General features: G+C 53.0%; 1 protein-coding gene across 2 annotated transcripts in view; it reads left to right on the top strand.

The window, feature by feature from the left end:
- Positions 1 to 25,748, top strand: part of LOC112306123 (neuronal acetylcholine receptor subunit alpha-7) — a 65,245-nt gene extending 39,497 nt beyond the window's left edge. For both annotated transcript variants that reach the window (XM_024561967.4, XM_045196651.2), the window contains 6 exons: positions 11,258 to 11,337; positions 15,153 to 15,320; positions 16,503 to 16,697; positions 17,661 to 17,747; positions 20,025 to 20,134; positions 23,147 to 25,748. In XM_024561967.4, coding sequence (XP_024417735.2) covers positions 11,258 to 11,337; positions 15,153 to 15,320; positions 16,503 to 16,697; positions 17,661 to 17,747; positions 20,025 to 20,134; positions 23,147 to 23,671 — 1,165 coding nt within the window. In that variant the 3' untranslated portion in view covers positions 23,672 to 25,748. The remainder of the gene's footprint in view (positions 1 to 11,257; positions 11,338 to 15,152; positions 15,321 to 16,502; positions 16,698 to 17,660; positions 17,748 to 20,024; positions 20,135 to 23,146) is intronic.
- The last annotated feature ends 528 nt before the right edge of the window (positions 25,749 to 26,276 follow it).

Genomic DNA, 26,276 nt, shown 5'->3' with positions numbered 1-26,276 from the left:
GTATTTTGTAGATACGCCCAATACGCGGTGTATCCTTTGGGGCCATTCCCCACCCCCGCGCCACCGGGCTCTGGAAGTGGCCTTTGAGAAGCAGCTCTGCCCCCTGCCCAGTGTCCTCCACATTGGCATGCAGGCTCACATCCCCCAGCGCGCCGCCTAGTGAGGCCACGCCCGTGGGGCTGTGCATTACAGATGCAGAGGTGTTTTTGCGCATAGTGATGCTGAGGCATTTTCCCATGGGGCGTTACTTTGCCCGTGGATGTCAGCGGTCACGGCCACAGCAGAGGCAGTGGCTGGCCCGTGGGAGGCAAGACCGGAGGCTACTGTCTGAACCCAGTGCTCCCAGCTCATCGGAAGCATCCAGAGCAAAGGGCGCGACTGTCGCCTCTGGCCACCCTTGGAAGCTTGTCCTGCAGCTGACAGAGAAAGGCAGGGCGTGGCCATGGTTAATAGTCCTCCCAAGGTCAAGAAACGTGAGACTTGTCTGCCACTCAGGGCCATCTGATGGATGGACCAGATGCTGCCCAGGCAGGTGTCCAGGGCAGAGGGTCAATTTCCAGAAGCGTGAAAACCCTTCCGTACGTCGCAGAGGGAATTCAGAGCATCTTGTCACAGAAAGGCCTATAATGGCATGAATAGCTCAGTATTTTTAAAAAAACAGACAGTTCCTAGCCATGGCTGCAGCCTTCAGTCCCGCCTGAAAGGGAGGGAAACCCTGTTCCTCTGTGACCACCGGCCACTGCCCTCCGTGGTGGTACGGTGACCCCTCCCCACCGCCGCACCTGGAGACATGTTCGTCCCACACTGTTTGCTTCCAGGAAGCTGGTGGGTTCCCTTTCTCCTGCCGACTTCCATTCTTTCTGTCCTTCCCGCTGGTGACCGCGTTTCTCGTGAATCAGTGGGCCTGGCCCTGGAGGACTTCCCCTCCGACTTGCTGCTACCCTCCAGCTTCTTAAATTAGTTCAGACGCTAGCAGGCAGTGGCCCCTAGTGACCAGGTGAGGTGCGTGACCCCCCGTGACCTAAACAACAACAATATATTTTTTCACAGAAATTCATTTTCTCGTGGAGGCTAGAAGTCCAAGGTCAAGGTGTCGGCAGGTGTGGCTTCTCCTGAGGTCTGTCTGCCTGAGCCTTTTCCACGTGGAGTGGGAGTCTCCCAGCGTGGTGGCTGGTGTGCTCCGAGGGGACGTGGGGGCTGCCAGGCCCCTTAGAAACTCAGCTTAGGAACCCTCGGCCTGTTCAGCAGGTACTGGTGGCCAGAGTCGGCAGGGAACCAGCCTAGATCAAGGAAGGAAGTGACCCCCAGTTCCCCAGGGTGCCCAGGGAGGGAGGGAAATGAACGCATGTTCTGCAGAGAGACCAGCCATCCCCTGCTGGACAAGGAGAATGATGGAGCAGGAAAGGAGGTAAAAGATTTGCGGGGGCAGGGAGAGTGGAATAAGGACCAAAACAGGCACTGACAGCGGGTTCTGGAATGGCGACATGGTTTTTCGTTCAGCATAGTGTCCTTACCACACTGCCGGAACGCTCTAGGAACTCAGCTCTTGTTTGTACCGCTCGGCCGACGGCAAAACTGGTTTCATTATCCGTAGGTCCCCTTCAGGCTGCAGAACCTATGGAGGATGTTGAGTGGGGACTTACTGTGCAAAACAACGAAGGGGGTGGCTGAAAGCTGCAGTCAGCTAGGTGCGCCTGATAAAGCCTATAGGAGGCCCCTGGCCGGTGGGTCTGTTGGTTGGAGCATCGCCCCATACACCAAAAGCTTGCGGGTTTGCAGGTTCGATCCCTGGTCAGGGCACATACCTAAGGTTGCAGGTTCCATCTGAGGTCAACCGGTTAAGGCAACCGATTGATGTTTCTCTCTCTCTCTAACTCTCTCTCTCTCTCTAGTCAATTAAAAAAAGAAACAGGAAAGCCTTTCCATAGGAAATTTGCTGAGCCCCCTGACCCCCTGCCAACCAGCCAACCAGCCAGATGCTTGCTTTCTTTCAGCTCACCCAGGTGCCTGACCCCTCCCCCCCACACCCCCCCACACCTCCACATTTGCCTGGTCTCCCCTCCTGGCGTGGAAGGCTCGCCCATCTCACATGCCTCATCACACGCTCTGTCCCCCACAGCATGTCAGGTCTGTCACCTCTCCTGGACACTGAAGGCATGCTCAATATATTTGTGCGCAGACAAGACGGTAGGATGCAGGCACGAGGAGGTGCAAAGGGGACGGGTCCCCACCACAGCAGAGCTGGAGGGGGAGAAGGACAGAATCAGAAACTGGGACTGAATCCAAAACCAGCTTGAATTTAATGAGATCCTGACCTTCTGATACCCCGTTATTGGGGATTTGGAGAAATGAGCTTAATTCTTTCCGCCAGGTGCCAGGCACTGGCTGATCTGCTCCCCCCGCGGCCTCACGTGATGTCTGGTTAATGTGCGTGCGTGAGGGGGGGCTTTTCCCTGAGGAGGCGCCGTGCCACCACTCGGGGTCGCCGTGGCTTTGAAGGGAGCCCCGATCAGCGCAGGTGAAGCACGTCCATCACGTTGCTCTCTCTGCTCCAGTTGGATGCTGGAGTCCCGGCGTGAGCCAGTAATGGCTGGTGAGGTGTATCAATAATACATTTTCTGTGCTCGGAGGAGGCTGGGTGCCTGCAAGCCAGCCATCTCAGCGTCAGCTCTGGGACAGGCTGCTTTATTTCCCTGATGGATGGAGAGCAGGGCTCGGCATTGCCAGCCAGAGGGCCGGGGCGCTCAAGGAGAAGACGAGCGTGGAGAAAAACAGGCCTGCCAGGCACTGACCCCAGGAGCTTCTTGCTCGCTTCCTTCTGCTTTACTTTAAGCCTGCGGTTCAGGGATTTTTCTGAACACCATCAGGCCCCAAACGAGGGCAATTCTGGATGGTTTGTCACTCACAGCTTTTCCCTTTGGGCAGAATGAAGGCCTCACTGGCGTCAGACAGCCTGAACCAGGCCATCTTGGCCGCCCCCGTGCTGTGCAGCCTCAGGCAGCTGCCCCTGCCTCTCTGGGCTTCTCCGTTCTCCAGCTGCTCGTGATGACGATGTTTGTTGATCTTTGTTGGTGACTAGAGGATGCTTTAGTTGCCTCTGCATTTTTAGGACATTGTGGGGTGTAAACCATTCTTTTCTTTCTTTTTAGTCCTCAGCCAAGGATATATTTATAACGAGAGAGAAACATTGACATAAGAGAGAAACACTGATCAGTTGCCTCTCGTACGTGCCGTGACCAGGAATCGAACCCACAACCTTTGGGTGTATGGGACAGTGCTCTAACCAACCGAGCCACCTGGCCAGGGCTCAACCATCCCTTTCTTACAGCCTGTACAAAACTACATCTGCCCATCTGCAGGCTTGCGTCTGGCTCTGAGAGTGCTGTCCTCTGGCCACGGCCCTCTCTCTGTCACACATTCCCGTGACCCTGTGGCTGATGGCAGAGTCGGGGGGGGGGGGCGACGCCACCCCAGGTATGTAGGACAAACTCAGGTATGGTGTGACCTAGCTTGTGAGGGCTCATGTTGGGTTAATCAACGAGTTGCTGATGAAATAGAATTTATTTTCTTACCAAGTGTCTCAGGTTCCCCCAGAAGTCCACCCAAGACAGGGGCTTCAGTGCAGGTAGTTTACTTGGGCGAGAAGTGAGACGGGAGAGGGGAAGGGGAGAGGGACAGAAGCCAACACAGAACGTATTCAAAAGCAAGCCACTTCTGTGGGCAACAGGGCCCGCTCCCAGGGCGGGAGGAGCTCAGGGTGACTGCCACTGCCTCTGACAGGGGTTGACAGCCGCTTCTGGGGTCAGTTCCGCTCACCTGCCCCATGCGTGGACCGAGCGTGCTTGGTGGCCAGGGCCCCCAGCCTTGAGCAGGGAGTCAGCAGCTGTCAGGGCCCTGGATGTGGGAGGGACAGCTGTCAACACGGTCAGCCACAGCACACCGGAGTCACACACTCAAGTTCCAAGCCTTTCCACCTGGGACGGGTGGGAGATTCGAGCCCAGCTCCAGGTGGGGTGGGGAGCACAGCAGTGATGGGAGAGGCAGGGACAGCGTCCTGGGGGTGTCTCAGCCGGAAGCAGGGCAGGCAGGGGCCAGACGTCCCAGAGAAGAGCCGGGATTGCGCCTTTGTGAGTGGCGGCAGCTTCCCCATGAGCTGCTGTCACCAGAGGGCCTTAGCCTCTCTGCCTGGTCCCTCCCTCTCTGCAAAGTGCCCAAAGTCGGTACGAGTGCCCATCTTTACCAGGGCGGAAGCTGGTGCTCAGAGCCGGGCGTCCACGTGCCCCAGGTCAGCCAGCAGAGTGGGCCTGTGCCCAGGGTCTCAGGGGCCTCAGGCCGTGCAGCCTCGGGTGTGCTTCAACATGTCTTGTGTGGGGTTGTTCTGCAAGTCACACAAAGCGAAACAATTCCTCTGCCCTCTCCCTGAGTTGGCTCAGCTCTAGACCTCCTCTGGGCTTCCCCGCTGCGGCCTTCGTCTTTCATGCTGGAACATGTGATCCCGTCCGTCTCTCCCCGATTTCCATCCCGTGGCTTCTTAATGGTCCTTCCTCAGCATCTGACCTCCCACTTGTCTGGGACTGAACCCCTTGTCAGCCGGCTTGGAGTGGCAACAGGCAAGCCGCTGTGCAAGGGGTTTGAGCAGAATTGCAGGGCCAGGAGCTATCGCGGGCGGAGTTTTCTAGGGACGCTTTGCACGAGGCTGGCCAGGCCAGCAGCCCCTTGCCAGGGCGAAGGGCCGGTCTTTGGGGCAGCCCCCTCTCTGCACCCTGAGGGCGGCGGGACCAATCGCGCCCAAGACTGAGGCCTTCGGAGATGAGCTTATTGATCTCAGTGATGTCAGACAGAGAGCCCACGTGACAGCGAGGGTCCGTGTGATAAATACGGGAGACGGGAACCCGATGGGATGTTCAGTCAACACCACCGGCCGGTGGCGGCGGGGGAGGGGCGTGCAGCCCAGGGGTGTGCAGCCACGGGCAGCCCTCCCTTCCCCCTTATCTTGCTGTGGGGTTCCCTGAGAACGTCCACTGCCCTCCGGGGCTCTGCTGTCTTCGACCTACTGGGGAAAGCTCCCCGAGAAACTCGTTTAAGACTCACAGACACAGAGAACAGACTGACGGCTGTCAGAGGGGAAAGGAGCTGGGAGGCTGGGTGGAAAAGGTGAAGGGATTAAGCAAAAACCAAACTCACGGGCACAGACCACAGAGTGGCGATGGCCAGAGGGAAGGGGGTGGGGGAGGTAGAAGAGGGTAAGGGGGGGACAAATGGTAGCATAAGGAGGCTGGACTCGGGGTGGTGAGCACACAGTAGCATATGGAGATGAGGCATCATAGAATGGTACCCCTGAAACCTATGTAATTTTTTTAATGCTCCCCTGAGAATATGTTCATTAATTTGGGAGAGAGAGAGAGAGAGAAACATTGATCGGTTGGCTCCTGTAGGCGCCCTGACTCAGGATCAAACCTTCAACCTTGGTATGTGCCCTGACTGGAATAAACAAACCGTTATTTTATTTTTTAATTTTAATTGAATTTATTGGGGTGACATTGGTTAATATGATGATACAGGTTTCAGCCCTGGCCAGGGGACTCCGCAGGTTGGAGCATCGTCCCGTACACGAAGGGGTTGCGGGTCTGACCCGCCTGCAGGAAAGTGAGGGGCGTCAGCACACGCTTCCTGTAAGAGTTCACTTTTACACCATTTCTGCATAACCGTCAGTTTGCCCAGGGGCGAGAGCCCTACAACTGTCATTGTGGATATTAAGATTTGCATTTGGCTAATGATGACCGCGTTCGGGTCTCATTTATCTCAATTTTCTGCTTTGCTTGAGCCATGCTGAGAAATCACTGAGTCACACAGGTAAGCCGTTGCTAATAGTAACAGGTTTTTACGTCGGCTTTTTTTTTTTTTTTTTTTTTTACCCATTTGTCTTCCAATCTCAAGGGTCTCTTCAATTAAATTGACCCAATTGTGTGCAGGAAGAGCTGGGAGGGATTTTTTTTTTCTTTCCTCCCAGAATTGAATCACGAACTTAACAGATGCCAGCCGTGCTGGTTACAAACATGTAAACCAGACGGAAGGAAACCAAGCTGGAAACGAGCACAGCTGTGCTTCCCCTGTGCTGTGCACGCCTAGGTTATGGGTTCGATCCCTGGTTTGGGTTTCTGCCGGTGCAGTGGCGGGAACACGGGCCAAGCCAGCTGCTGGCTCTGCGCTGCGATTGTCAGCGGGAATGTACGTTTTCCGAAAAAGCCATGCAAACCTGCGGTCCCTCAGGGTGACTCCCTTACAAGAGGTGCAAATATATGCCCATTCGGGGCTAGAGAAGTTTGAGTTAAATTTCCACCCGGAAAGGAGTTCCATGGGCCACAGGAATGAATACACTGCTGGTCTCTGAAGAGCCACAAATTTGTAAACAGTCGCCGGAGCGTGTTTGGGCTTTTATTAGAAGTTTTTAAATATGGAAAGAAAATTTGGGAATCAAGCATTTGCAGAAAGCACTTCCGCAGATGCTGAAGTTCCAGGGAACCTGGCTTCAACGTCACGGAATGGCCCAGAGGGAGTTTGTAAAGGTGCCTGTGTTCAGCTATTGAAATCCCAGTCACTGTTTATAATGTGACTCGTTAAAACGGCTGGGTGCTGCCCTGGCCATGCCCTGTACACCACCAAAAGGTTGCGGGTTTGATTCCTGGTCAGGGCACATGTCCAGGTTGCCAGTTTGATCCCTTGTTGGGTGCGTGTGGGAGGCAACCGACTGATGTCTCTCATATCAATGCCTCTCTCTCTCTCTCAAATCAATGAGAAAAAAAAAGAAACCAACTGGGTACAGACTGACGTCAAGCAAATATTTCCATCCTCAGTCTGCTTCCTTCTCTCTCCTTCTTTATGTGTGTTTGGAAGTAAGGGGAGGTTGTATTTCTTCATCTGGAATGACTGTTCTTTTGTGATTAATCATAATCATGTTCTTTTATGATTATTCTTTAGCCGCCTCCTCTTCCTTCTTCCTTTAAGCTTTATTGGATTGTTGTTTCACCTTCAAACCATGACTTTATAGTACAGATTCTTTCCCCCTGGAGTTTCCGGTTGCCCTTTTTCTTTCTTATTACAAGATTTTTAAAAACAATGTATCCCTGCCCTGGCCACATGGCTCAGTTGGTTGGAAGGCCATTCCCTGCACCAAATGGTTGAGTGTTTGATCCATGGCTGGGGCACATGCCTAGGTGGTGGGTTCGATCCCTGGTTGGGGCGCATACGAGAGGCAACCAATTGATGTTTCTCTTTCACATCGATGTTTCTTTTTTTTTTTATTTTTTTTTTATTTTTTATTTTTTTTATTATTTTTTTTAAATATATTTATTGATTATGCTATTACAGTTGTCCCATTTCCCCCCCCACTCCACTCCATCCTGCCCACCCCCCTCCCTCCCACATTCCCCCCCTATAGTTCATGTCCATAGGTCATACTTATAAGTTCTTTGGCTTCTACATTTCCTACACTATTTTTACCCTCCCCCTGTCTATTTTCCACCTATCATCTATGCTACTTATTCTCTGTACCTTTCCCCCTCTCTCCCCCTCCCACTCCCTTAATGACAACCCTCATGTTCTAGTTGTTTGCCTAGTTTGCTTTCGTTTTTGTTTTATGTGTGGCCGTTAATAACTGTGAGTTTGCTGTCATTTTTACTGTTCCAATTTTTGATCTTCTTTTTCTTAGGTAACTCCCTTTAACATTTCATATAATAAGGGCTTGGTGATGATGAGCTTCTTTAACTTGACCTTATCTGAGAAGCACTTTATCTTCCCTTCCATTCTAAGTGATAGCTTTGCTGGATATAGTAATCTTGGATGTAGGTCCTTGCGTTTAATCTTGGGTAATGTAATTATGATGTGCCTTGGTGTGTTCCTCCTTGGGTCCAGCTTCTTTGGGACTCTCTGAGCTTCCTGGACTTCCCGGAAGTCTATTTCCTTTGCCAGATTAGGGAAGTTCTCCTTCATTATTTGTTCAAATAAGTTATCAATGTTTTGTTCTTCCTCTTCTCCTTCTGGCACCCCTATAATTCGGATGTGGGAACGTTTCAAGGTGTCCGGGAGGTTCCTAAGCCTCTCCTCATTTTTCCAAGTTCTTGTTGCTTCATTCTTTTCTGTTTGGATGTTTGTTTCTTCCTTCTGGTCCACACCATTGATTTGAGTCCCAGTTTCCTTCTCATCACTATTGGTTCCCTGTACATTTTCCTTTGTTTCTCTTAGCATAGGCTTCATTTTTTCATCTGTTTTTCGAATAGATTCAACCAAGTCTGTGAGCATATTGATAACCAGTGCTTTGAACTGTGCATCCGATAGGTTGGCTATCTCTTCCTCGCTTAGTTGTATTTTTTCTGGAGCTTTGAAGTGTTCTGTCATTTGGGCCTTTTTTTTTTTTTTTTTTTTTGTCTTGGCGCGTCTGTTACTTTAAGGGGCGGAGCCTTAAGTGTTCACCAGGGCGGGGTAACGCTGGTCGCTGAGCTGTGACGCTGTACGAGGGGGAGGGGCCGAGTGGGAACAATGGCGCCCGCCTCACTCTCCTCCGGATTTCAATCCTTCACTCCGCTACCCACAATCAAACTGGGCCACTCTGGTGCTGGTTCCCAAGTAAGTGGGCCTGTGCACACTCTAGGCCCCTGTGGGTCTCTCCAACAACCTCTTCTGTGAGGCTGGGAGTCTCTCCTGCTGCTGCCCCAACCCCCAGGGGCGCTTTCAATCAGAGGTTTGAGGCTTTATTTCCCCGAGCTGGAGCCCTGGGTTGCACGGTCTGCTTCGTTGCCCGCCATTCATCAGGTTTATCTGTGGGCAAATTTGGTGCCGCGGGGTGCTACCCGCTGCTCTGCCTGCCCCACTCTCCGCCACTCTGAGTCCGGCCCTCTCAGTTTATCTGCGCAGATGTGGGGCCGCAGGGTCTGTTAGTGCTCGGACTGCCTGCGCCATTTGTCCCACACTCCGCCAGTCTCAGTCCCGCCACAGCCACGCGAGTCCTCTCCACCCCGGTGCCCGTCTCCGCCCCTCCTACCAGTCTGGATGAATGGTTATTTTCTATTTTCTTGGTGTTGGTCCCCCTTGCTGTTCGATTCTCTGTCAGTTCTGGTTGTGCGAGGAGGCGCAGTGTGTCTACCTACGCCGCCATCTTGGTTCTCGAATCGATGTTTCTCTCTTTCTCTCTCTCTCTCCCCTTCCCCCTCTCTCAAATCAATGGAAACATTTCCTCAGGTGAGCATTAAAACACAAAAACAAAAAACGATGTCCTTAATCAACTCCACAGTGTTCCCCACATTGGAACCCACCCCCCCTCCCTAGAGACCCCTCATATTCCACTATACTTTGGTGCCTGCCCCTTTCCCAGGCCCCCTGTACACCTCATCATCAAAACCCCTTTTCTAAGTCTCCAAGTTCAGTTTGACAGCTGACTTCCTCTTAATCAGTGTTCACCCTTGTTTCTCTGGAGCTGATCCTGAAGTCCATGACCCAGAGAAAGAAGCCCTGTGAGGACTCACTTCTGGGGAATGCCTTCTCTTGCCCTTACTCTTGACTGGTTCCTCTTGCGTCTAGGAAATTTGTGTGTGTGATTTCTTGGATAATTCCTCTCTGTGTCTCTCTCTTTTTTTTAATCCTCACCCGAGAACATGTTTATTGATTTTAGGGGTGATGGAGAGAAAGAGAGAGAGAGAAACATTGATTGGTTGCCTCCTGTATATACCCTGACCAGGGATCAAACCTACAACCAACCCAGGTGCATGCCAGGGATTGAACCCACAACCTTCTGGTGCATGGGATGATGCTCCAACCAACGAGCCACCCGGCCAGGGCTCTCCCGCTCTTTGGCTAAGTGAGCTCCCCTGGCCTGTACTCTGAGACACTCATTGTCCCTGTCCTGTGTTTCTTCTCCGAGTTTTACCAGCCCAACCTCTCAGCCACTTACAATAAAAATTGATTTCCTAACTCATATTTGAACTTCCATATTGCTTTTTGGTTTTCTACATGCGATATGCTCTTCCGTTTGGGGGAGGGTGTGACTGTTCTAAGCAGTGACTTTTCATGCCTTTCATGGACTTCTCTCCTTGGATCTTTTCCTGAGTCTGTCTCCGATGGCATCTGTCACAATGAAGGCTGTTCTCAACTGCCTTTTGATCTGAGCTTTGCATTTAAAGACCGGAGGAATAGAAGAGGCTGCCTCAGGCTCCGCAGAAAGTGGGAAGACCTCACCAGAGCTCCCCCCGGGGCACTAAAATAAGTTCAGCTCTGCTCTGTGGCGCTAGCCTCTTGACCGGCTGCCTGCGTTTCTTGAGATAGTTTACTTTTTAAAACTAACACGTAGGGGCTGTGTTTGGAGGGTACTCGAGATTTGTTTTAGTCAGACGTGATAAGACATGCAGACACAGAAATGTCTGTCATGAAGGAAGATGTCTATCATACTTAGAGTTCCCTAGCATCGGCAAGCACAGGACAGGCAGGGCCCCATGGGGAGGCACTGGGGCAACGCAGGAGGCCGAGGGAGAGGACGTGGGCAAGAAAGGAGAGGGGGGAGGCTGGCTATTGGCTTTTGAATAATTCCAGCAGGCTCTGGGTCCTACAGACTGTCCTCAGCTGTCCAGCACGTGGCCCTGTCTGATGAAGGCACATGGATGGTGGCCTGGAGTGTGGGACCCCAATAAAGGAGATGCTAGAGTGGGGTCTCTGCATTGGTCAGTCTGTATTTGAGAGCTGCACTGGCGGGCAGGTGATTTACCACCTCTAGGAACTAGCTAGCCCTGGCAGGTAAGGAAAGGGACATTCCCCACCCCCGCCCCGCCCTGAGTCAGCAAGCCCCAGGGTCAAAGAATACAGAAAACAAGAGATGCTTGCTCAGCACCTACCAAGAATGGGCCTTTCGCAGCCCGGAGCTGAAGCTTTGAACACAGCGGAACAAGCGCCCCGGCCGCTCTTCCCTGCTGCCCATGGACTGACATTCCCACCTGCCGACGCCCTCCTCAGGTTCCCGTTGTGCTCAGAACTTTGTTTTAGTTGTACATGAAAAAAAATCACAGTGTACATGCAATGGGGTTGGACACTGGCCCCTTGGAGCCTGTCTGAGGAGATCTCTCGGGTCAGCTGCAAAACACATTCCCAGACTGATGCAGGGGTGGCCAGAGAGCAAGCAGCGGCGCCTGTCATAGCTGCTCCGACCACGGGGTGGTGCTGGCCCGGAGGGCGCCGGGGGCAGTACCAGCTCACGAGATGCTTTTCCCGTTTGCAGTGCCGACGAGCGATTTGACGCCACGTTCCACACCAACGTGTTGGTGAATTCTTCCGGGCACTGCCAGTACCTCCCTCCAGGTAAGATTGCTTCCTTGGTCCCCCGACAGTGAGGCAGGCTGAGTTTGGGGTGTCAGTCCCGACGGTGCTCCCGGGAGCCGTGGGCTAGCTCTGAACTCTGGGCACCTGGTGCTCGCCAGGCGTTGCTCGCCAGGTGTTGGGGGAAGATGCTGAAGATGCTGAGCTAGTTTTTTGAGTGCAGGCATGGAGGACCTCTTGCCTGTTAGATCCCCGATCAGGTGGCTTCAACAGGGAGCTCATCGGTGAATCAGGTCTGAATGCCTCCTCTCTCTTAGCCAGTGGATGGCTAACTGCTTGCTGGGGTCCATTCTTTTCTCACCAGCCCATCAGTTGTGTGGATGCCCAGGGCCCTTGGCTGCTCCCTGACTGGTCTGTGGCTCTGCAACATGGCTTTGTGGCCTGTGGATAGTAATGGGATTTTTTTTTTAAATCTTTAAATGATGTTTCTAGGTGCCCTTTTCCAGAAGGATCTCCGCCCCACTGTGACTGATTCATGTCCTGCTCCCGGGCGGTCTGCAGCCACCGCCACCTCACCACTGTCACACACACTCACACACACCCTACACCTACTACAGAGCACACTACACACTGCATTCCACACACACCACACCACACATATCACACACACTCACGGAATATGGTGCCTCAGCTTGTTGTGAAGACTGAGGATGTCTTCAGCCACAGGAGCAGGGTTCCTGGCCCTCCAGCCACCTGCGTCTGCATGCTGGCCTCCGTGGCCCTGGGGCCTGCTCAGCACCGCCGAGCCCCCCTCCACTGATTGACAGGAGCGGGTGGAGCTGCGTGGCTCGGGCAGCATGTGCCCTGGGGAAGCAACAGACTGACCTAGTGCTTCCTGCCCATTCGGCTAAGTGCCGGCGAAGCGTGTTCTGGGCATTTGCTGAGCCACCAAGATTTGGTTATGGAATAGCAACTTGGGTTTATTTCCATCTCATATTTTTATTTTTAACAGCTTTTTTGATGTGTAACAAATTTACATACCATACAACCTACCCACTTCAAATGCACGAGTCAACGCTTTTTAGTAAATTCACAGTGTTGCGCAGCTATGACCGTGATCTAGTCCAGAGCATTTTCCATCCCCCCCTCCCCGAAAAGATCCCTTCTGTCTAGCTGCAGTTAGCCCCACCCCACGGCCGGCCCCCAGCAACCTCGGACCTGCCCTGTGTCACCAGTGACTGTCCCTGTCTGACCATTCCACAGAAATGGAATGATTCCATTACAGTGTCCCGTTTTCTACGGGTGCCGTGGGCTGGGGGGGCTCTAGCTCATTCACGGTGGGTGTGATTTCCAGGTTCCTGTGAACCTTGAACAAAAAGCTGCAATTGTATGGAAGGGAACCCAAGGGGCCGGAAGTTTATCATCCTTTCCAGCTTGGTTGTAGGGTCCACGTTTGCAAGGCCTCTGAGTCCCTTCCAACATACCATTGGCTTTTTCTTTAATTCAGGGGCAGAAATTTACTGGGACCCTGGCTATTGCGCCGTCTGCAGCCTTTCAATGTTTCCCGGCAGGCGGGACACTTGCTGAGGTGGCCTTGTCTGATCTCCTCTTGGTGGCCGGCCACCGGGAAACTCACTTCCAGTTTGTGCCAGCCTGGAATCACCCTTGTCCGTGGAAACTCCTGCTGGTGCCCAAGCACTGGCTGTTTGATGTAAACCTTAGACCTTATTCCCTTCTCTTTTGTTTGACATGTTTATTTTTACCAGTTATCAATTGGGTTGTCTTTTTGTACTGCGTTATCGTGGTGTGTATATCTGCTGGATATGATTTCATGGTTTGGTTGTTGACACTATTACAAATATCCCCCATTTCTTCCTTTGCCCCCCTCTGCTACATTCTCCCCTCCTTCCCTTGGCCGTCCACACGCTGTCGCCTGCGTCCACGGGCTTTGCTCACATGCACGTCTGTGCTTTGGCTAATCTCCTCTAGTCCCCACCCTCACTCCCCTCTGAGATCTGGAAGTCTGTTCCATGTGCCCATGCCTCTGGTCCTATTTTGTTTGACAGTTTATTTTGTTCATTACGCTCCACGTGTGAGTGAGATCATGTGATATTTGTCTCTCTCTGACTGGCTTGTTGCACTTAGCATAATATCCCCAGGCACATCCATGTCACAAAGGGTAAGAGTTTCTTTCTTTCTTTCTTTTTTTTAACAGAAGATTAGTCTTCCATTGTGTGAATGGACCACGGCTTTTTTATCCACTTGTCTACTGACGGGGACTCGGGCTGCTTCCGTCTCTTGGTGATTGTAAATGACGCTGCTGTGAACATCGGGGTGCTTGTGTTCTTTCCGACCAATGTTTCTGGATTCTTAGGATATATTCTCAGAAGTAGGATTGCTGGGTCGAACAGCAGTTCCATTTTTAATGTTCTGAGGAAACTCCAGGAATTCAGATAACTTAAAATTATCCTGCACGCGTATTTCTAGAGAACCAAGTGTCTTCTCCATTTTTAACCCGAGGAAAATGCTCACCCCTCTCACCAAACACACACGTGCATGCATACTTTTCAAATTCTGTTTGTGAGTGCGTCGTCACTTCTGCCAGCTCCTCTGGGGTTTTTCACGCCCTCCACTTTCGTTGTGTTGTTTAGGATTGGAAGGCGAGCGTGCATGGTAAGAGTGCATTTAAAGAACTTCTAATCGTTTGCACGGAGACCCCTCAGAGCAGGCTTTAGTAGAGGATGCTGGCACTGTCTTCAATGTTAAGACAGTGATGCTTCAGCTGAACTCTTCGCTGGAGACTTTCTTAAAGATGCCGCTTATTCTGGAAGGTCCAGCTGCAGTCTGGAGGGGCAGGATGGGCTCAGGGCATCTCTGGCCACCCTCAGTGGAGAGGCCTGGTGCCCACATTGCCTCCTCTTCAAGGGGGGACCAGAGGGCCAGAGAATGTGCCCACAAAGCACCCATCAAAAAGACATACACGGCCCTGGCCGGATGGCTCAGCTGGTTGGAGCATCGTCCCATACACCGAAAGGTTGCGGGTTTGATCCCCAGTCGGGGCGCGTACAGGAGGCAGTGACCGATGTTTCTCTCTCACATTGATGTTTTCCTCTCTCTTTCTCTCTCTCCTTCCTTCCCTCTCTAAAGTCAATTTTTTAAAAAATCTATCCTTGGGTGAGGATAAAAAAAAGACTTATAGAACATCGTAAAGAATGTCGTGTTTAACTCGCCAGCCCTTTATTGGCCGAGCGAGGTCCTTACTCCATGAAGGGTGGGCAGCGCGTACACCGAACGGCACATGAGGCTGGAGACCGAGGGGCTGCTGAATCTGTACGCACTTTTATTTTTCATGTGTCCCAGCTTTATCGAGGTGTAATCGACAGATTGTGCCATGGGATGGCAATGCACGGAAACGCCATGAGACTGTTTCCACAGCCAGGATAATAACACTTCTGTCACCTCACATCCTGACCTTTTTAAAAAGATGCTTCAGATCCACTCTCTCAGCACATAGCAAGCATGCAATACTATCACCCACAGTCACCATATTGTGCATCAAATCCTTAAAACGTAGCTGTCTTCTACCCTGGCAACCACCATGCAACTCTCTGTTTCTATGCGTTCAACTTTTTTATTCCCAAATTCCACGTATAAACAATACCCTACAGTGTTTCTTTCTTTCACTCAGCAAAACACCCTCAAGTTTCATGCACGTTGTTGCAAATAGCAAGACGTCCATCATTTCAGAGGCTGAATGACATTGCATATAACCCGTATGTGTGACATAGTGTATGTGCATGCACACACACACTCATATGCACACACGTGTGTTCTGATGGCGCCCGTCGCCCACACAGGCATATTCAAGAGCTCCTGCTACATCGACGTGCGCTGGTTCCCCTTCGACGTGCAGCAGTGCAAACTGAAGTTCGGGTCCTGGTCCTACGGCGGCTGGTCCTTGGATCTGCAGATGCAGGAGGCAGACGTCAGTGGCTACATCCCGAATGGAGAGTGGGACCTCATGGGTAGGCCCGGCGCAGACGTGAGACTCGCTGCCCAGAAGAAACGGCTTTATTCCTGTGCTTGCTTCAAAGTTTGGGGCTTTTCACCGCTCTGCTTTCGGTGGGAGGATTTATTGCAGCTGGCAGCCTCCTCCATGATTTCCTGAAAGCTAGAGGGTTAGAAACAAAAGCAATTAGCAAGTTCAGTATCTCCCCTGAGGAGCTCAGTAGGAGACCTTGCAACGAGCCGGGGCTAGTACAGGCATCCCAGCATCGTTTGAATCTACTGTCCCTAATGTCACATTGGACAGCAAGCCGCAGGCCGTGGGGACCTACACGGGAAGATTTTAAACAGAAAACCTTCCATCGCTACATTTATAATGGTGTAAAGTTTACAATGCACAGGGTCCAGCAGAAGTAACGCCTGCCTGAGTGTGGTTGGTAGGGTCATAAAAGGGGGGGGATAATTTACAGTTTTAATTCGAACGTTTCACCCAAAATGTCCTATGGCATGCTCAAGTGTGATAGTGTGATGTTTCAGAATGGCACGCTTGTGATTTGGTAATAAAACAGGGCGTTATTTGTGCCGGACCCTGTGTCATTTATAATGTCAGTCCGCTCGGCTGCTATAACAGAAGACCATAGACTGAGTGGCTTATAAATGACAGACGTTTACTTCCACAGTTCTGGGGGCTGCAAGTCCAAGATCAAGACACTGGCAGACTCAGTGGCTGGTGAAGGCAGATTTCTGGCTCAGGGATGGCTCCCGTCTTCTTGCTGTGTTCTCACGTGGCAGAAGGGGCCCGCCGGCAATCTGGGGTCTCCTTTATACTGGCACTAATCCTATGCCTGAGGGCTGCACCCTCCCAACCTAATCACCTCCCAAAGGTCCCACCTCCTAATGCCATGACATTGGGGGTTAGGTTTCAACATGAATTTGGGGGCGGGGCACACACATTCGGTCTGTAGCACATGTAATTCCAATCCATCAAACAATTCTGCTAATTTGCTCGCCTATCCCTAAGACACTCCTGAACAACTCTCGGATACAACAGGAAGCGTTTACTCAAACACTGGTTGCCCAACTTTTCAGCACATAAACTCCATGGCTGTGTTTGCATGCGCTGCGCATTAAACTGGACAGATGGGGTGATTTCATGTCAGCGATGGTTCCTCTTCCCCGCCCCCCACCCCAACCCCGTGCAGGCATCCCGGGCAAGCGGAGCGAGAAGTTCTATGAGTGCTGTAAAGAGCCGTACCCCGATGTCACCTTCACCGTGACCATCCGCCGCCGGACCCTCTACTACGGCCTCAACCTGCTCATCCCCTGCGTGCTCATCTCTGCCCTGGCCCTCCTGGTCTTCCTGCTCCCGGCGGACTCCGGGGAGAAAATCTCCCTCGGTAAGTGCCCGTCTTCTTCGGTGGGGGGCTGAGAAGAGACAGGACGGGAGGGCACCACAAGGAATTCAGCACTGCGGACAGCGCCAGGCACGCTGGGCCCTGGGCGTGGAGATGGTATAGGGAGAAGTTACACAAGCCCTGGCCGCCCAGCCCAGGACGTCACCCGTAGCCACAAGCTCCTGAGGTCAGCTCTGTGTGGTCGTCACGCCCTGCTAAGATCCCACAGCACCCTCTGATGCTACATGGAGCGTGGGAACCCCCCCGGGAGGGGCCCCTTCTTCCCTCCTGCCACCTCATTCTGCTTCTTGGCGGCAACCAGCCAGCACGGGCCATGTGCAGGAAATAATGTCGTTTAACCCATTATCAGCTTGCATTTGCAGATTGCCCTACACGGTGTAATTTCTTAGGGTCACCCAAGAGCAAGAGCATTTAAATTTTACAATGGCCAAATGAGTTTCTCCAGTTCTCAGGGTTACTAAAGCATATTTGGTCCACGTAGAAACCATTCTCACGTCCGTATCTTCTGAATGCAAGGCTGGGGCATGTTCGGTGACTCATCCAAGGTCGCACGGCTAGTGGGTACCAAAGTCAGGACTTGAAACGGGCTGTTTTTCTTTTTCCTGCCAAATGAGGCTGCCTCTCAACACTGAAGTAAGAGAGAAAACGAGAGATACTAACGCTCACTTCAGTGATTCATGTTGTGTCCTTCTCCTAAAGCTCTGGCTCTGAAGTTTCACTCCACCAAGGACTTCTCTGGGACGCTGTTCCATGCCGTGACCGTCCCCGGAGAACTGCCCGTCCCATAAATACGGGAAACCAGGCAGTTGCTTCGCGAGTGTCTTGGACACACCTGCCCCTCCCCCAGACACTTTCGAGGTCTCTGACTCTCAGGTTAGGGCCCCGATAGATGGGTTCGAGGTCTTACAGTCATTCTGCCTCCGACGCCCCTTGTTTTTGTTTCAGGGATAACAGTTTTGCTCTCTCTCACCGTCTTCATGCTGTTGGTGGCTGAGATCATGCCTGCGACGTCCGATTCGGTGCCCTTGATAGGTAAGCCAGCACCGGGCTCCCCTCGGAGACAGGGGCTTACAGGGTGCCCAGGATTTCCTAGCACAGGTTCTGGGCAAAGCTCCTCCTCCGAAGTCATGGAGAGCTGCAGCGCCCCCTGGTGTTTACCGCGAGGAGGTGGCTGGTAACTGCAGAGTGGTCGGTGGCCTCTGCTCACCTGGGCACAGGTGAGCACAGTGGGGAGTCCAGCATTGCAGTTTGGCTGTAAGGTGTAGATGTGCTCCCTTCTTCCCTACGTCTCCCCCTCAAGTTTGTTTTGGAGCCAGAGATTTGCCCCATGAGAGATTCGTTATTGTAGCTGGAATCATGGCTTTCTCACAAACGCTTTGTTAAAATGGGATGGGCACACACTTCCGTTCTTAGCCACAGTTTCCTAGGGTAACGCGATGTCTCCGTGTAAAGTTAGAGCATGCGAGGGCATGCGAGCAGGACAAACGTGCTTCGGCCAGGACAGATCTAAGGCATGGCTTTCTGCTGGGGAGGGATGGCAGGGACAGGGAACATCATCGCTTTGTGTTGGGAGCCTCCTGGACTGTACTATGCAAAGGGGCGCTCAGTAGCACACTGGTGAGGACCTGGTACCATCACCCCTGCGGCCGGGGCCCTGTCCTCACCAGGCAACCGGCCCTCCCAGCCAGATGTGAAGACAGGAAGCCAACCCTCTGCCAGTGGGTATTAGGTTTCACATGAGAGTCACCGTCCCCCTTTGGCAGTGGGGGACAGAAACAGGAATGCCACCTGTGATCACTCCTGTCGGCCCACACCACCTTATGGCATCCTGCATGGTTACTTAGGGGTGGCTGGGAGTGGGGGAGCCTTACATAGACCCCCCGGGCTTCATGAACTCGACGGTCTGCCACCGTTCCTCCCACCTTCCAACACAGTGCTTTCAATAGGGACACGCCTCGGAAACCACTCTCAGTGGGGCGGTGAGCAGGCCCGGCCCTGACTGACCAGCCGGTGGGGAAGGTGTGGCCGGTCCACAACCCGTGTCTGGAAGGACAGAATGCTGTTGGCCTTGACCTCTATGTTTTGACATTTGAGCTGTGAGATCCTTTCACCCCGCGTCCCTCCCTAGGTCATTGCATTAGCCTGCTGGAGACACCCCATACAATCCCACAGACTGGGGGCTTCCAGCACGGAAGTGTATCTCCTCACAGTTCTGGAGGCTTTGGTAGGTGGTTTCTTCTGAGGCCTCTCTCCCTGGCCTGCAGATGACTGCCCTCTGGCTGGGTCTTCACGTGGTTTCCTCTCTCTGCATTCATCACCAGTGTCTCTTCCTGGGTTCAAATCTTCAAATCTCCCCTTCCCAGAACGACTCCGGTCAAATTGGATCAGGTCCCACTAATGACCTCATTTTAACTTAATCACCCCTTCAAAGGCCCCAGCCCCTTCTGGTCCCTGGTGCTAACTTTAAGTCTCAAACGTCCGCCTCCAGAAGCTCCTGGTAGGCGCCTCTGGTCTCCTGGGAGGACAGTGAGCTCCTTCCCACCTGGATGGTAGGAGGCGTCTCTACCCCAGTGTGTGGGCGGAACACTTGGCTCTGCCCCAGCACACTTCCTGCTTATAGCTCCGCCCCCTCGAGCGGCCAGTCTCACTGCAGGGTCAGTCCTCAGAGCTGCCAATGAAGGAATGCCGCCCTATGCCAGGCCCGTCCTGGGCCCCTGGCCCACAGAACTGTTAATTCCTGCACCAACCCTGCAGAGAAGGCATTTCCATCCTCGCTGTGCTGGTCGGTGAATGACCCAAGGCCCCGGGAGGCTGGGTGGCGGTGCAGACTCACAGATGGCGGCCCGTGGGCCAGAGGGAGCTATTTCCGCTGCTGTGCATTGCTTCTCACTGGGGACAAGGTGGAGACGCGCAGCCTGCCCATCAGAGCTGCAGCTCCTGCGCCTGGCCTGAAGAGTCGCTGCCGCTGCCCTTTTCCTCTGGCAGAGCCAGCAGCACCCCCCGCCCCCAGTGCCCCTGGGTAGATGGGGCGGGACTCGTCTTCCACACCAGTCCCCCAAGTCTCCAGGCCTGACAGGACAGCCAGGTGACGCCCGGTCTGCCCTCGTGACCCCTGCAGCGGTCACGAGGTGCCCACACTCTCCCTAGCCAGGCGGTTTCCGTTCCGTGGCAACGTGCTTTCTCTTGGGAGCCACCCCCTCAGCCACGTGAGGGGCGCTGTGGCGTCTCACTGGAGGTCTGGGTCCACCTCCGCCCTGTGACGTTGGCGCCACGGGGCGGCGTCTCACCCCACGCCCGCTCTCTCCACAGCCCAGTACTTCGCCAGCACCATGGTCATCGTGGGCCTGTCCGTGGTCGTCACTGTCATCGTGCTGCAGTACCACCACCACGACCCCGACGGCGGCAAGATGCCCAAGTGGGTGCGTCCCTTCCCCGCCCCCCACCCCCCGCAGCGAGTCAGGGCCCCTCCCCAACGGGGGCGCCAGGCCGACGGGTCTAGTTTAAATGTCCCAACAGCTAGCATTCCCTGACAAGAGCCGTGCCTCTCCTTCGACCTCACCTGCCTGCACGGCTCTTAGGACCTGGCCCCCGGAGCAGGGCCCACACACTGGCTGCCGGCACGTGTGATGCTGGCGCAGCGACTTTAAAGCTCCCTTTCGCACATGCGCCGTGGAGAACTGCGCAGGGTTTGGACCCAACCGCGAGCCGAGCACCCGGCGGCGCCCATGGGTCCTCCGACCAGTAAGAAGAGAGTGAGCAGTGTACAGAAGTACACATTCAGTACACGGGCATGCACTCCAACCCAATCCTACCGAATGAAGGTCCGTCGTTCCCAGTGGGAAAGGGGATGGGAGAAAAGGAAATAGGTGAAGAGGAAAGGATTGAATTTAATAGCCTGTCCCTTAGCCCAGGTGACGCCCCCGACCCTAGCGCCCGCGAGGGCAGTCCCCACCTGCTCCAAGCCTGGGCCCTGCAAACCCTCCAGCCTTCCCGTCCAGAGAGGGTGGCCTGGGGACAGCGGGGAGCTAAAGAAGCCCTCGCATGTCCAAATGAGCCCGTGCTTAGAGATCCTAGCGACCAATGTCAGGAGGCTAAATGCAAGATAAAAGGTGCATTTTGTTGAACCTCCAGGAGCAGGACGATCTGGGCCTTCTAACCACGTCTGTTGTGCGGAATTTACAGTCACGCCAAGTTAACATAGCAACAGCCACTATTTTTGATGGTTTTTTATCTTGTAAGTTGGTAGCATGTATACTTTGAAAGTCACCAAAGCCTAAAACTGCAGTAAGGCTTCCCAGCATTCCAGACAGTAGCCAAGACATGGGAGCAGCCTAAATGGCCATCAGTAGACAAATGAATAAGATGAGCTACATACGTACAGTGGAATATTACTAGGCCATAAAAAGGACATCTTACCATTTGCGACAACAGGGATGGACCTAGAGGGTATTGTGCTAAGTGAAGTATGTCAGGTGGAGAAGGACACATACCACAAACCTATTTTGCTCCTATACAGAATCTCCAAAAAATGGCCTCACGAAGTTCCTGTGTCCCCTTAGATCCTCGTCCATGGCGAGTTCTGAGCGTTGATAACGACTCTCATAGTGCATCGCACCGGCAGGAGAGCGAGCTTTTGTTAAATGCCGCCCCCTCTCTCCTGCAGGGCACGCCGCCCTGTCCGTGGGCTTGTTCTGAAAAGGGCCCCTCTTTTCTAACCCTGACACACTTTCTGTCTATTAATGTGTCTCTTTGAAACAGGGAGCACATTTCCATGTTATAAAAGTGAAATGACACGTAAGGAAACTGATCCCTCCCCTGCCCCTCCCTCCACCACCAATGCTGAAAACCATTTAAGTTAAGTCCCTTTTTTTTCCTTCTGGTGTTTGTTTATGCAAATATCGACACATGTTCTTATTTCTTATATTTGGACGGACATACAAATAAGGGAATTAGAAAGGCACCAAACCATTTTTAATGACCTCGCAGCGTCGGACTGTTCCAGAAAAATCTTAATGAAGAGCAATAACTGTTCGCCTCTTAACACAAGAGTGTGCCAAAACCAATGGCTGCAAATGAGATACGAAGCCTGTAGCTCACGCTCTCATTTTACATAGCACACTGCTTTTTTCTTTCTCTCCAAGTGTATTTGAAACATAAACAGCCTCCAAGGGACTTTTATTATGATCTGCCACTCTGAAGAAGGTACTGCCGAGCACGGTGGCATTATGTGACATTTGCACAGTTGGGAATAAAACTGTGACCTGACAGAAGGGGTCACGAGCACAGTGTGATAAGTGCCGAGAGGATAATGTCATCTTTCGAGACAGTTGAGCCTTGAAAGCCAATGATTCAAGATAAAATTGACTTGGCAGTGTGGATAGTATTAGCTTGAGACGAGCCCCCCGGGGATGCACAGAGCCCGCCCCCCACGTGGTGGGAGAAGCTGCTGGTGCTACAGCCCAGCTCTCCAAGTGCCTCTGGTTTGGGCGAGCTCCCTCAGGCTCTGGCCCAGGCTTCCCGGTGCCTTCTGGGTGGGCTGGGGCTACACTCACGGGAGCATGAAATTGAACCCTGTGGGGCCTTTGACAGGTCAGGAATCCAAAAAGTTAGGTGATGTCATCCCTATGATACCCTGAGCCAACATACTGGCCTCTTTGGGTCCCAGCTTCTTTATCTGTAACGTGGGGTCCTATACGGACTTCGCAGGGCCTTAAAAGGCCCCAGTGACATGGCGTGTTTCCCAAGCCTCGTGGGGAGGGCTGGCGCAGCCTGAAGATGGACGTGGAGCCACTGTCTCTGCTCCCACCAACCGTGGAAAAGGCTCGAGGGCCAGCAGACCAGAGATCATGAGCATGCAGAGGGCCACCTGCTGGGACCAAGGGCTACGTTTATAGACACAGGGAGGCTGCTCCTGTGCTTCCTTGTCCTTCTCACGACCCGTCCCTGTGCCAGTGTACCGCACTCGTCCTCGGTGGCATAAAAGTGATCACCAGCAAGTGCAACAGATGTGAACTTCACATCTGACAGACAGACAATGTCCCTGTTATGTGGCCACTGGAACCTGCCTACAGTCATAAACCTAAGTGAAAACAGTTTCCGGGGCAGGGCCGGGAGTTCAGATAGGTGCTGTGCACACCCCTGTCTGAACACAAAGCTCTGAGAGTTAGGTGAGGGATGATCAGAGAGGCAAAGCCACTTGCCCTGTTCACACAGCTCAGGGCTGTCAGTTCCAAGCAAGGCAGGCTTCTCTTCCCACACAGTGGTCTTCCCTGAGATGGCAGTGCGCGCCACAGGGAAGAATCCCGTGCCTCCCCAGGGGGTGAGGGGGGCCTGCTGCCCCCAGGGTGCACAAAGCAGGGCGGGTGCAGTAGGGTTCCACCGGCTGGTGCCTGTGTCCCGGCCACTCCTCACGCTCCATTGTGTCTCCTCAGACCAGGGTCATCCTCCTGAACTGGTGCGCCTGGTTCCTGCGCATGAAGCGGCCGGGTGAGGACAAGGTGCGCCCAGCGTGCCAGCACAAGCCACGGCGCTGCAGCCTGGCCAGCGTGGAGATGAGCGCCGTGGCAGGGCCACCGGCCCCCAACGGCAACCTGCTCTACATCGGTTTCCGTGGCCTGGACGGAGTGCACTGCGCCCCCACGCCGGACTCGGGGGTCGTGTGCGGCCGCCTGGCCTGCTCCCCTGCGCACGTGCACGACGAGCACCTCCTGCACGGCGGACCACCCTCCGAGGGGGATCCGGAGCTCGCCAAGATCCTGGAAGAGGTGCGCTACATCGCCAACCGCTTCCGCGGCCAGGACGAGAGCGAGGCGGTGTGCAGCGAGTGGAAGTTCGCCGCCTGCGTGGTGGACCGCCTGTGCCTCATGGCCTTCTCTGTCTTCACCATCATCTGCACCATCGGCATCCTCATGTCCGCGCCCAACTTCGTCGAGGCTGTGTCCAAAGACTTCGCTTGACCGGCCTGGCTCCCAGTGGGCAGGACACACACAGGCTGGCGGTGACCTGGGCTTGGGGGGTGGCCGATCACCGGATCGCCCTCAGTCGCTCGGTTCCAGTCTCCCTGTCACTTTCAGGAGGAGGCTGTAGACGCGTTTTTGTTTCATCTTTTCAGAGGGGCTGCTGGCTGTCCTTGGAACTGCCTCCCTGTCAGCAGGACCCCTGGAAGGTCCTTCTGCCCGTCCCAGCTTCCTGGCGAGCCCTGCTGGGAGGCGGGGTGGCCTGGACGGCCAGCCAGGGGGGCCTTCACAGCTGGTCTTGCATGCCTGCATGTCACCTGCGTGACAATCCTGTGTCTGTTTTTGCCTGTGCACACACCTAGGTCGGTTCTACTGTCAGTAACGATGAACCCCACTCACCAAATCCATTCCAGTAGCTGGCTGGCGAAAGGAGACAGACCGAAACCAAACTAAAGCAAACGCGAATGGCTGGTTTTTCTACAGTTCGGACTTGATTTACCAACATAGTTGGTAGAGGTAGTTTTATGCTGTTTCAACGTTTAAAAAAGAGAGAGAGAGACATAGCTGATCTTGTAAATGATCCTCTTACCGGCTTACTCGATTTCTGCCACCCAGTCTCATCTAGGGAGGACGGTCCCATCAAGCCAGGGGAGTTTCTGCAGAGTCTAGGCAAGCCCAGGGCGTGAAACTCCCAACCTGGGGGCCAGGGTTGGGGGGAGCGATCTGCTCTGCCCTGCAAAACCCAGAGGGCGGGGGAGTTCTATCAGAATTACCAGCCCAGCCCTGGCGGGTGGGGCTCGGTCAGTTGGAGCATCGTCCCGTAACCAGGGAGTTGAGGGTTCAATTCCCAGTCAGGGGACACACCTGGGTTGTGTGTTTGATCCCCAGTTCGGGCGCGTACAGGAGATGGATGTTTCTCTCTCACATCGATGTTTTTCGCTCTCTCCCTTCCTCTCTCTAGAGGCAATGAAAAAAATGTCCTCCGGTGTAGATAAGAAAATAAAAAGAATTACCATTTAGATAATGGAATACCTAAAGCTAAATTAAGCTGTGTGTGTTTCTTTAAAAGGAATGCATTAGATGTATGCAGATGTACTGGGGTGGATGAGGCTTAGAAATTTGTGGGTCCCTACAAGTGCGCAATATAATGTGGAAGTATCCTGTTTCCGGGCCAGGGCCGGGGGCTGGGACCTCTTCTTGCTCCTTGTGTGGGGAAGGAGATGGTGTGGCCCAGGCTTCCCGGATGACAGGCAGTCATGGTCAGCAGGAGGCGCTGGCAGGCCAACCGTGGCTGCACAGCCAATAACTCGGGTGCCTGGCTTTTGGTGACCTGCTTCCCCACAGGCCATCCACCCCGCTCAGCCCACAAAGCTGTGTGAGGTGTGTTGTGAAAGCCAAGGAAACTTCAGTGTTAAACTTACATGGTGACAGAAGTCACCGCTTACACTGCCTGGCTGATGCTAGTCGCTTGGCTTCTCCCCATCTTTCGTGTTTTTTAATAATATCGGAGGGAGAGACACGAAAACATCTCCTGTCCAATTGCTTCCTCCAGTCACTGCCCGGAGCTCAGATGCGCGGAAGGCTTTGCATCCTGGGACTTTTCAATGTGCTTCTGGCCCCCGCGTTAGGAGTACATTTTTTCAGAGCAAAAGACATCGCAGACATTTCTCCAGCCATTTATTTCACTCGTCTCTGGCTGATGCACACGGACTTGTTTGTAGTGGGGAAGATGGCGACTTGCGTGTGCTACATGTGCATGTGAGTGTGAGTGAGTGTGAGTGAGTGTGAGTGAGTGTGAGCCCTGTGTGCAGGTTCAGAGAGGAGACCTTGAGAATAACCAGATCGGTAAGTGAGGCCATCCCTGCAACACCCGGGAGAGCCAGCACTCGGAGTCACCCATTCGCACGCGAGGGACAACGCTCAGTATTGTCTTTCTTTTTCCTCCTTTTTAATGTTTTGTCTCTTAAACTACCTTTAGAAACAAGTAGGGTGTTTTGATATATATTGAGAAAATGCTTCATTTCTTACGGCTATCTGAAAATGGGTCCCTTCTCCATTTTTGCTTTTGGAAAAAAAATAAAAAAGCCTTTTTGGGTTTTGTATTTTGTACAGAAAAACAATAAAAAGAAAACAAAAGTAGTTCATGTTTTGACCATCCAAGTAACTGCTCTGCCTTTTCAAATATAATGAGGACACGTGGTTAGAAAAGTGTGAATGACTGAAAAAAAAAAGTTTTTAATCTTCATTAATTCGCTTGTGCACTTTGGAACCTTTCTGTCTTGTGGCTGCAAAAATGTTTATTTGTTTCTTTGCCTTTTGATGTTATTTATGCGTTTATTTATTGGCATAGAGAAAGTGTACAGTTTTATGTTGTCAATTTAGCCTATTTTTCCTTTGAGCATCCTGGGGTTTGTTTCTGGTTTTACAAGGCCTTCCCCCCCATTCTGATTATAAATAAACTTAGTCCTATTTTCTTCTAAATCCTCATGGTTTCCTGTTTACCTTTCCGTCTTCTAACTCCCTGGCATTCCCTTATTGCAGGGAATGGAGGTGAAGATGCCTTTTCTTCGTTTTCTCCAAAAGGTTGGTCACTGGTACCAATAAA

The sequence above is a fragment of the Desmodus rotundus genome, chromosome 10 (genome assembly GCF_022682495.2).
Source record: "Desmodus rotundus isolate HL8 chromosome 10, HLdesRot8A.1, whole genome shotgun sequence".
In the NCBI taxonomy this organism is placed as follows: Eukaryota; Metazoa; Chordata; class Mammalia; order Chiroptera; family Phyllostomidae; genus Desmodus; species Desmodus rotundus.
Note: the sequence above shows the minus strand (reverse complement) of the source record. Positions and strands in the feature narration are given on the sequence as shown.